This window comes from Gossypium arboreum, chromosome 8 (assembly GCF_025698485.1).
Source record: "Gossypium arboreum isolate Shixiya-1 chromosome 8, ASM2569848v2, whole genome shotgun sequence".
Taxonomy (NCBI): domain Eukaryota; kingdom Viridiplantae; phylum Streptophyta; class Magnoliopsida; order Malvales; family Malvaceae; genus Gossypium; species Gossypium arboreum.
This window is the reverse complement of record NC_069077.1, coordinates 136068834-136080539: the sequence shown is the minus strand read 5'-3', so window position 1 is coordinate 136080539 and position 11706 is coordinate 136068834. Positions and strand designations below refer to the sequence as shown.

General features: G+C 32.7%; 1 protein-coding gene across 2 annotated transcripts; it reads left to right on the top strand.

Annotated features, from left to right (window-relative positions):
• Positions 1-6120: 6120 nt before the first annotated feature.
• On the top strand, positions 6121-9893 carry LOC108470070 (xyloglucan 6-xylosyltransferase 2-like). 2 transcript variants are annotated; one of them, XM_017771269.2, is made up of 2 exons: positions 6121-7820; positions 9454-9893. In XM_017771269.2, exons 1-2 carry the CDS (start codon positions 6456-6458, stop codon positions 9478-9480), a joined length of 1392 nt encoding a protein of 463 aa, XP_017626758.1. In that variant the 5' UTR covers positions 6121-6455; the 3' UTR covers positions 9481-9893. The 2 variants fall into 2 exon arrangements, with proteins under 2 accessions (XP_017626758.1, XP_017626759.1); XM_017771270.2 differs by lacking the exon at positions 9454-9893 and adding an exon at positions 8498-8738.
• The last annotated feature ends 1813 nt before the right edge of the window (positions 9894-11706 follow it).

Below are 11706 nucleotides of genomic sequence, written 5' to 3'. Positions count from 1 at the left end.
GTCGAATAAATCATCAATTCTCGGCAACGGATACTTGTTCTTGACTGTCACTTTATTTAACTACTGATAGTCTACACATAATCTCATTGAACTATCCTTCTTTTTCACAAATAATACGGGAGCACCCCAAGGCGAAAAACTCGGTCTCAAAACCTTTGTCAGTCAACTCTTGCAACTATGACTTCAATTCTTTCAACTCTATTGGTGCCATTCTATACGGAGCAATCAAGATCAGAGTTGTTCCCGGTATCAACTCAATACCAAATTCTACTTCTCTGACAGGAGGCAAACCCGGCAACTCTTATGGAAATACATCCGCGAATTCACACACAATCGGCACTGATTCAACTTTCTTCTCAGATTCTTTTGTATTCAACACATACGGCAAATAAGCTTCATAACCCTTTTTCAAATATCTCTTAGCAGACATCGAAGTAATCACATTAGGCAATGCCTCTGATTCGTCTGGTTCAACCCGCAGATTTTCACCATTTTCACATTTCAATTCAATAACTTTCTGTCTACAATTCACTATAGCATCATGCAATGTTAACCAATCCATACCCAAAATGACATCGAATTTATCAAACAGCAACAATATCAAGTCGGCAGGAAAATAATGACCTCTAATCATCAAAGGGCATTTCTTGCATACTTTATCAACTATAACACATTTGCCTAACGAGTTCGACACTTTAATTATAAATTCCGTAGACTCAATAGGTATACTCATAGTAGACACAAATTTCATGCACACATATGAATGAGTAGAATCGGGGTCAATTAAAGCAATAACATTAACATCATAAAGAGAGAAAATACCAGTGATCACGTCAGGAGATGAAGCATCTTCACGCGCCTTTATGGCATAAGTTCTAGCCGAAGCTCTAGCTTCAGATTTAATCGCTGAATCTCTGACTATATTCTTGTTGCTTGCCTTATTCTCAACTCTTCTCAAAAATCTTCCTCTCGAAACTGCACTACTAGGTTTTGCACTCTAAAATTTTTCTTTCTCATTTATCTCCGGACAATCTTTAATGAAATGATCTGGAGAACCGCACTGGTAACATGATCTATCATTAATTCTACATCGACCAAAATGACTTCTACCACATCTTTGGCACTCGGGTCCAACAAGTCTAGAATTTCCCACACTAGCCATAGAGGTAGCTTGAAATCTGGAATCCATATTTTGCTTCTTACGATCCCCATATGAATGTCCTGTCAAAGCATAAGAACGAGAATACATATCTCTGGATTTTCTAGATTGCAGTGGAAATGTGCTACTCATTGGTCTTTTCTTCAAGTTTCTAGTCTCAGCCTCTGCCTTTCTCTTCTCTTTAACTAGTTCTTCAGCCTTGCAAGCCCGATCAACAAGTACTACAAACTCTTTCAATTCAAGAATACCTACAAATACTTTGATGTCTTCATTAAGTCCTTCTTCTAATCGTCTGCACATTTTAGCCTCTGAAGGAATATATTCTCTAGCATACTTACTCAACCGGACGAACTCCCTTTTATATTCAGTAACTGTCATGTTGTCTTGCTTCAACTCGAGAAACTCTTTATGCTTTTGTTCCACAAATCTTTCACTGATGTATTTCTCCCGAAATACTTCTTGAAAGAATTCCCAAGTCACTTTCTCTTTCGGCACCACTGAAATCAATGTCTTCCACCAATAATAAGCCGAATCTCTCAACAAGGATATGGCACATTTCAAGCACTCTTTAGGTGTACAAGACAATTCATCAAATACCCGAATAGAATTCTCAAGCCAAAATTCTGCTTTCTCAGCATCATCATCAACATTTGCCCTGAATTCTTCAGCCCCTTGCTTGCGAATTCTATCAATTGGGGTTCTATGAAATTTCATCATATCCATAACTTGAGGCATCGGGGGTACTGGTTGAGGAATCGGGGGAGGTGGGGGAGGTTGTTGAGCATTCGGGTTCTTAGGAACGAACTTGGTGTACCATGTATTCATCATCTGGAGAAAGACTTCTCGAGCCCCTTCTCTTCCTCCTTGACCAACAGTAGGAGATGGTTTTCAGTCGGCACCGCCCCTTCATCAGTAGTTGGCGCATTACTCTCTACATCATTGGCCACAGCTGGATCGGGATTCATTTACTATAAAAAAAATTATTTAAAAAGTTAGGAGTCGTCACACTATCACAAAATATATATATGACATGTATAGCAATATTGTACATCCGCCATCTTAGTCTGAGAATCGACTAAACCATAGCTCTGATACCACCAAATGCTTAGTAAGTTCTAGTGAAATGGAAAAATTCTCGAGATAAAAGTGACTAGTTGGTAAGTGTTGTGGAACGGATACTTTGTACAGGTATGTACTTAACCCTCGGGTTGAGACTTCAATATAACAATAATATGGTAAGATCATAAATGAGAAATATGATGTGAATGCTTTGGTGATATTATGCAAATGTGGATTTCGTATTATTGCATGGTTGTTACTTGCTATTTACATGTGAACTGACTAAGCAATTATGCTTACTCCCTCCTCTCTATTCCTCGTAGTTTTGTCAAGCCGGCTAGGAGATCGAGAATGGTCGGAGGCGCGCTCACACTATCAACAAACTATTTCGGTATAATGACTTGTATATTTTGAGAATATGGCATGTATAGCATTATAATAATTTTGTGTATATAATCTTATTATATGGCTCATGGATGGCATGGAAATGTTTGAGAATGATTAGCTATTGGAGTGACTAATCAAGATTATATTTGATAACACGTATGCTTTATGTGCTAATTAATCTATGGAAATCCATAAAATGGTGAAATTGACTATAAAACAGAATCACACAGCAGCAGTGACGTGAGTTTTAAAAATCACTAAAAATAGTAGAGATAGAATTAGATGATGAATAAAATATGGAATTGAAGCTAATGAATTTATTTTCATGTGGAAGAAACAAAATAGGTAAAAGAGTTTTATTTTATGAGATATTTACGTTTTGGTGAAATAGGGTCAGAGCGGTTTCTGGATCCCCTATTCTGACTTTATAAATTCACCATAAATTATGTAAAAATAATTATGACTCACACTTTATATGTATGGATTCCTTATTGAGTTTATTTTTAAGAGAAACAAACGGCATGGTCATTGGATCTCTATACAGCAAGAAATTTTATTCGTAGTGCATAGGGGTCAGAGTAGCCGAACCCTGAAACAGGGGAAACTTTAACTAATAAACTGTACTAATTGCCTTGACCAAAAATTCTATAAAAAAATTAGTAAGTAGATATATGAGTCTAGTTTTAGGGAAAATTTATGGAATTTGATTTCGAGTTTCATAACTCAAGATATTATTTTTTTAGCGACTATGACGCAGATTGACAGTTTGCTACGAGAATTGTTTGAACTTGTTTAAATGCTAAAATAAGTTTAGTAATGTCTCATGCTCGACTCCGGCGATAGTCTCGGGTAAGGGTGCATTACATTTTCCATGATTGAAATATTTTCATATCACTCTAGGATATGAAATTAAGTTTGGTTTTAAGGAAAAACTCAAGAAAAATGTATGGGAGTTTTTCCTTTTCTTTCTTTCCTCCCTTTCTTTCTTTCCCTTCTATTTTTGCTGCCCCAAGCTATTGTTGTTTAGCCTCCCAATTGTGTAGAAAATTCTACACTTTTTCCCTTTTCTTTTTTAATTTAGTCCATTTATTCCATTATCGAATCAAATTTCAACTCTTTTTAACCTCAATTTCCATAAATTTCCGCAAACTTTCCACCTCATCAGCTATGGGATTTTAATGTCGTCATTATGACTCTAAATATCAATTAAAGTTGGAAAATAACATTTAGGTCTATCCTCTATGAAATGGGAAAATTGCATTTTAGTACTCATACTTTTCCACTTTATTCAATTTGATCCCTATCTCAATTTTCCAACTCCACATATCAATACATATCCATATCTATATCACATTCATAACAATATTTATTCAATTTCACCTCATTTTCAAAAATGTTCAATTTGCACTTGTAGTCCTTCAACTTTTTAAAAAATGCAATTTAGTCCTTAATAAATTTCATTATTCATACTTTCTCTCCAAATACTTAATTCACCTTTAAAATACTTTTTAGCTTTGGGGAATTACAACAATTTTATCTAAAATTTCAAATTTTGCCTAGAATATTAGATAACCTCTTTTTGTTCAACAAGAATATTAAATAACTTAAGAAAAGATTGTGATAAGATTACATCTTATATTACGACATCTAGATGTTGTTTAAGAATGTGAAATTATAAGATAACCGACACTGTCATTATAATTTCATTTACTTAATATAACATTACAAGTAATATAAGATTCAATGTAACATTATATTATTATATAATTAATTATTTTCATCGTGCACCATGATGTAAATTAAACCATTTTAATAAATTTTTGAAGGTGTTGTTTGTAAAATGTAATATAATAATTAAAATATGATGTTAATAAAATTTTTAAATTTGTTGTTATTTCTTTCCAATTATTGATATATCATGAATTTGTTAAACATGATTAAAATTAAAGCGATAATAGTAAATAAAAGAAAAATGAGATTATGGCAGCAATCATATCTACTTTTCTCATACATGGAGGAGTAAATAATCCCAATATAATAATATTTTTGAGAAAATAAAACTAATATTATTTGAATAAAAATTGGAGAACATGCAAGAATTCCAGATTTCGAGCAAATAATTTTTTTTTAATTTTAAAATGTCTTATTTTTAAATTTTATTTTAAAAATTAAAAGCGGCAATACAAATAGACATCATGTTAGTGCTAACATGCAAAATAATAATAACACCATGTGTCATGTTGTTTACAACTTGTTATTTGCTAAAGATAACAACCCATTGTTTTTCTTTTGGGGTTAATATAAATTTTTCCTTAGTGAAACTATTTTTTATTTACTTTAATTTTTATATATTTACTACTTAGGTCCTTAAAAATATCACAAAGTTTCTTGTACCATATTCTAGATATATTTTAATCATCTATTAAAAAATAGACAAATTAGTCCAGATATCGTTAGAAGAGTGAGTAAAATCATCACCCAATTAAAATTGCACCATTAAAAATTTATTTTGGTGTTTCTATATAAAGTATAATAACAAATTTAGCTCTCAAAATTTGTACATTTATTTAATTTAACTCTTACTCTTTTATTAAAAGTAAATTAAATTTTTTAAACTAATGAGGCTAAAAGGTAAAAATACATTATCTTAAAAATAACAATATCAACCCATTAAATTCTAATAGTTATAAAATTTAAAAGAAAATTCACCTGTACTCTTTTATTAGGTAAAATAAAACCAATTTAATACAATTTTTCAACTTCTCCTCTTAAAATTTTTTAATTTTATATCAACCATATCACATAATTCTTGACCACTTTCTCTATCATGTTTTCTCAACTTTCATTTTTTATATGGTAATAAATAATCATCTCTGTTAAAATGCTAAATATATAATCAATAAATTAGATGTGAAAGTAGCTTGTAAAATATTGGATGTGGATGAAATATTATAAAATAATAAAAAATTTTAATATAAGATATCGATAAAGGAGAAGATGATAGTGATGTAAAAAAGAGTGATTTACTTGAACAAGTGGAGAGTTAAAAGGTACAAGTAATTGAAGAAGAGGAAAGACAAACTGTAAAGAATTTAAAGTTGTTAAAAGAGTGAGAAATTTGACCCTTACTCATCGTTCTTCATGGTATTTATAGAAAAATTATCTTTTAACCTATAAAGTTATATTAACAATTATGGAATATGGTGAATATGTGATCGGGTTAGGTAACAAGACTATTATAGGTGTGTTATCATAGTTTGAGATGAGAGTATTCTCACCATAAGTGGATGGCCTAATTGCAGGTGATTTATTTGGGTAATGACTAGTTGTGGTGAGAAAGGAAAATTGTCGGGGATGGTGTTTAGATAGCTTCTCATGATACCATGTGTTGAAATTAAATTAAAGTATAATAAGAATAAAATGATAATCAATCGGTGATTATTCAAAGAAAAAGTGAAAACCATAATGGAGGAAGCTTAATTGGTATGTTTAGGTGTCGGTCGTCGACTTTATAAATTTAATTTATGATTCTCTACTAACTTAAGCTCATATTTTTGAAACAGTAGTGGAAGTATGTGAAATCCATTTGTAGTTAGAACTAAAGAAATCTGGAAAAGACAAAAGCAACCCTCCCTTCCCCGACACATCGCATCGGTTCTCCACAGCTGTCTACAACTCTCCCCGTCGGAAATTAAATCACACCCACACTTAACAACGCCATTTTCATCAGAGAAATCTAAATATCTCGCCCCCCCACCCCAATTCCTAGGGTTCTCTCTCAACTCCTTGCTTTCCAATTACGTATTGTTAGTGATTTGAAGCTAGTCCGGATCGGGTAACGAACCGGAAGATGATAGACAATTGCTTGGGAGCTCAAAGATCTAGAAAGATCCAGAGAGCTCTCCGTCATTGCAAGGTCACCATCCTCTGCCTCGTCCTCACCCTCGTCGTCCTACGTGGCACTATCGGAGCCGGTAAATTCGGGACTCCGGGCCAGGACCTCGCCGAGATCCGCGACCACCTCTATTCCCGGAAACGTGGCGAGCCGCATCGCGTCCTCGAAGAAGTCCAAACGATTTCCTTAGATAAACACGACGGCGCCGACACCAACGCCGGCACCAATAACTACAACGAGTTCGACATAAATAAGGTCTTAATTGATGAGGAACCAGACGTCCCGAAACGCGATCCCAACGCGCCCTATTCGCTCGGGCCCAGAATCTCCGATTGGGACGAGCAACGCTCTAGATGGCTTCAAGAAAACCCTAATTACCCGAATTTCATCGGTCCAAACAAGCCGAGGGTTCTCTTAGTCACTGGTTCATCTCCCAAACCTTGTGAGAACCCTGTCGGTGATCATTACTTATTGAAATCGATCAAGAACAAGATCGATTATTGTAGATTACACGGGATCGAGATATTTTACAACATGGCGCTGTTGGATGCTGAAATGGCAGGGTTTTGGGCGAAATTACCGTTGATTCGAAAGCTTTTGCTCTCGCATCCGGAGGTGGAATTCTTGTGGTGGATGGATAGTGACGCCATGTTTACTGATATGGCATTTGAGGTTCCTTGGGAAAGGTATAAAGACTCCAACTTTGTTATGCACGGTTGGAATGAAATGGTTTATGATCAGAAGAATTGGATTGGGCTAAACACTGGGAGTTTTTTGTTGAGGAATGGGCAATGGGCACTTGACATTCTTGATGCTTGGGCTCCAATGGGTCCTAAAGGCAAGATTAGGGAAGAAGCAGGGAAGGTTTTGACCCGGGAGCTTAAGAATAGACCCGTTTTCGAAGCCGATGATCAGTCTGCAATGGTGTATTTGTTGGCTACTCAAAGGGAGAAGTGGGGTGATAAGGTTTACTTAGAGAATTCTTATTATTTGCACGGTTATTGGGGGATCTTGGTTGATAGATATGAGGAAATGATTGAGAATTATCACCCAGGTTTAGGGGATCATCGTTGGCCGTTGGTGACCCACTTTGTGGGGTGCAAACCTTGTGGTAAGTTTGGGGATTACTCGGTGGAGAGGTGCTTGAAGCAGATGGATAGAGCATTCAATTTTGGGGATAATCAGATTCTTCAGATTTATGGGTTCACTCACAAGTCATTGGCTAGTAGAAGGGTTAAGAGAGTACGAAATGAGACGGGTAATCCGCTTGAGGTGAAAGATGAGCTTGGACTGCTTCATCCGGCTTTTAAAGCCGTTAAGGTATCCTCTTCTTGATGATATAGGCTTTGTATGATATCTTATGCTGTTAAATTATAGGTTACAATATTCAAATGTTGTGTATGCAGTGCGAATTTTGTGTTTACGGTCTGGATAAATAGTATTCTTTTGTTCCTCGTCTTGAAATTATGAGTTCTTTATATGCTTTCCGAATGAAAACCTAGCTCCTTGTTCTTTCCACAGCTATTCATTTTTTGTAGCTAATAAGCAAACTTGATTCTGTCAATGTTTTAACATGGTGATATATGTTACTGCATTTGTAATTCAATCATTAGTCTGCAATGTTTATCGATGTTGGGAGCTGGTATACTTTCATACTGCTAGGGTAAGCCAGTGAAACTAGGCCGCTGCAGGTACTCTGTTCTTTGAAACTTTAGCTGGATGAATATATAGTCGGGTTGAAACTTAATTGTTGTGGTTAATTGCTTGTTTTCGTGGTTCAAAAGAAAGTGAGAAACATCTCACTGAATGAGGTAAGCATTGATTATCATTAGTCTCGTTCTCTGTTTCTTGTTTCTTTGATTCGAACTCTTTAGATCCCCATGGAGGAAAAGAGTCGAGGCTTGCTAGGAATAGGATGATAGCGAGCTGCAGTTTCCTGCTTTTATCATTTTAATGGCTGATATTTATGTTGCTCCGAATGTTATTGTCTAACACAGATCCGTATATGAGTGCCGGATATGATCTTCTAAATACATGGAAGAACTTAAAATAGTTGGGACATATATTTGACACACTACTAAAAGCTGTCGATACTCATTTACTCCATAACTGAGTTCACTAGTATTGATGAATCTGTTCAGCAATGGATTCATCTTTACAATAACTTTTAAGTATCAATTTTTGACATCTATGTTATATGCTTGTTGAAATATGAATATAGAGATATGATCATTAAAACTTTGTGTTAACCACGTACCCATGTCCGAATTTATATTCGACACTTGTTTTCAACTGCAATAGCTCTAGATGTCCTAAACAGGGTTATGAATTTCCTAGACACTTAATGACTAAATTGTAATTTTTTTTACTTAAATAATTAAATTAAAAGCTTACCTATATAAATTCATGATTTACCCCTAAACCAAAACATGTCGGACCAGTCAACCTTCTATAATATGGATAGCACAAAATGTCAATATAATATAATAATAAAAATAGAAACAATAAAAATGGGATTGAGCGACTTTTTTTTTTCTTAAAAAGGAAAGACTTTATTAACATTTTCTGGATTTTAAAAAAATGGTCTTAAGTAACACCTTATAATTAAATTTGGTAAGTGCACTGGGCCCCGACCTCTCATGACAAACTCGTGGTCTTCTCCCTCTTTGTGGATGGCGTGGGGTTACCATTTTTTGGAAATTTAACCAATAATGGAGCTATCCATTTTTCATTCTAATGATAAAAATAAATAATAAAAATTATAAATCAGTGCAATTGATTCAATTATTGATTTTTTTTTTGAGTTTTTTGATTTTTATCTATTCACAAGCCATTAATTTATGGTTTAACCGATTTAATCAGTTGATTTAGTCTAATTCTAACATCACTGAGATTACTACTCTATTTTTAAGTTCTGTTTGTATTACTTGAGCTTTTTTTACCATTGTTTCAGGTAAGGGCGTTCAGAGATGAATCATGAAATTTGGGGACTCAAAATATAATTTTACCAATTATATTAATTTGTAATTTCGTAAATTTGTAAAGGATTAAAAAATATATTTACCATTTTGGGGGCAAGGTTACAACCTTCCCCTGTATCTATGCGTTGGTTTCAGGGTGTTGCAGTAAGTCCATCGCCAAAAAGAGCGAGGGACTCAACCCAAACTCTTATCCATCATGTTTTTGCTTTACCCTAATGCTTGCTCCTCAAGGTTATCGACATAAATCTCCCTCTCTTTGCTTTCATGTTGATCTATGTGTAGAAGGGGGAATTGCTCGTCGCCTTCCTAGGTTAGGATTAAGGTTTTTAGTATCTTTTATGTTCGTTTTTATAGTTTATGTTTGAGGTTTATGATTATATTTTTTATAATGTTGTTTCCAATATTTCAACAAGCATTCAACTGCCCAACATTTATTTGTTTTTTTCTTTTGGCTTTTATCTTTTATGGTATTCAACATTTGCTTATTCATGTTCATGTCTATAACCAAAGAAAGTAAATAAATCTAGATAATTTCTTCAACAACATAATGATACATATAAATATACATACATATATTCATCACACTAAAGGGTAAATAATTATAACTCTCACATTAACTTATTGCTGCTATAAAAAAAAATCTAAAATTGGTTAACCTGCTAATCGATGTGTGAACTGATTGAACTAGGTTAAAAAATCAATTGAATTGGTAGTTGAACTTATTTTTATAATTATTTATTTTTAATAATTTATTTGCTTTGAATTGATATCGATTGTTCTGGAAACTAATTGATTGGATTAGTTCAGAATTGATTCAACTAGTTTTTTAACTCAATTCAACTAGTCTGTACTATTTCATGGGTTAATCGATTTTTACCTATCACCAAATTGATACCCCAATCGATTTTTGGTCCGATTGGTCAATCTAGTCCAATTTAAATAATATTGAATTTTGACATTTTTATATTTTAAATTCATTTTATTTTTTCATATTTTTATTTTAAAAATTATAAATTCTTAATTTTTATTTAAAATTTAAAAATAATTTTAAAATTTCTATATACTTTTAATGGGTAATGACCAAATTAATAAAAAATGTAAATCTAAAGTTAAAAATATTATTTTACATTTGACATCATTAACTTTAGTGGCAAATTAGACGGAATGCAAGATTTTTAAAGGGTAAACTATCTATTTAGTCACTGAGTTTACCTATATTCCTATTTTGGTTACTCATTTCAAAATTTTGTTATTTTAGTCAGTATTGTTAGATAAGTTGTCAATTTTAGTCACTTTACCATTAAAATAGGTTTCATCACCAAACATAATACTGATGTGGCCTACTATAATAATAAAATTAGCCCTTAGTATTTACCCATTTAATTAATTTATTCTTAATTTTAAAAAAATAAATTTAACTATTAATATTTACACATTATATAAATTCAGTCATGATTCTAAAAATTAAGAAATATAAAATAAAATTCAAAAATTTTAAAATTAATAAAATATACAAAATACTCAAAAAATTTAAAAATAGTTTTACTTCCCACCTTGTGGCTTTGATGGTTCCCACAGCTGTCGCTTGTGCTGCCTTCTTCGTCAACTTTGGTCATTGGATACAACTTGCAAAATCACAAGTAAAAAACGAAGATGCAAAATTCACACGATAAAAAGGAATTAAAAAGAAAGAGGGAACCTTTCATGGAGCTGCCCAAGGTTACCGCCTATTTTTTTTCTTTATAATTTTCTAGTATTTTATATATTTTCTAAATTTTAATAATTTTTAATTTTATGTTAATTTTAATTTTTTAATTTTCAGAATCATGACTAAATTAGAATATTGTGTAAATATTAAGGGTTAATTTTATTATTTTTTAAATAAAGATCAAATTAATAAAATGGGTAAATATTGAGAATTAATTTTTTATTATACCAGCTCACTTCAACATTCCGTTGTAATCAAATCCACTTTAATGATAAAGTGACTAAAATTAATAACTTATCTAACAGGAGTAACATCTTACTAAATAGAAGTGACTGAAATAATAAATTTTTGAAATGAGTCACCAAAATAGGAACGCGGGTAAACTCAAGTGACTAGGAAGTGTACCCATTTTTAAATATAAAAAAAGTCTCAAAGTTAAAATTATAAGGACTAAATTTTTAATTTTATAAGAGTACAGGGACTATAACATATTTAAACCAAAATAAATCACACCGAC

Coding starts and splice junctions, on each gene's coding strand:
- LOC108470070 (XM_017771269.2), top strand. CDS start 6,456: ATGATAGACAATTGCTTGGGAGCTCAAAGATCTAGAAAGATCCAGAGA. Junction 7,821..9,453: donor CGGCTTTTAAAGCCGTTAAG/GTATCCTCTTCT, acceptor CCATTGTTTCAG/GTAAGGGCGTTCAGAGATGA.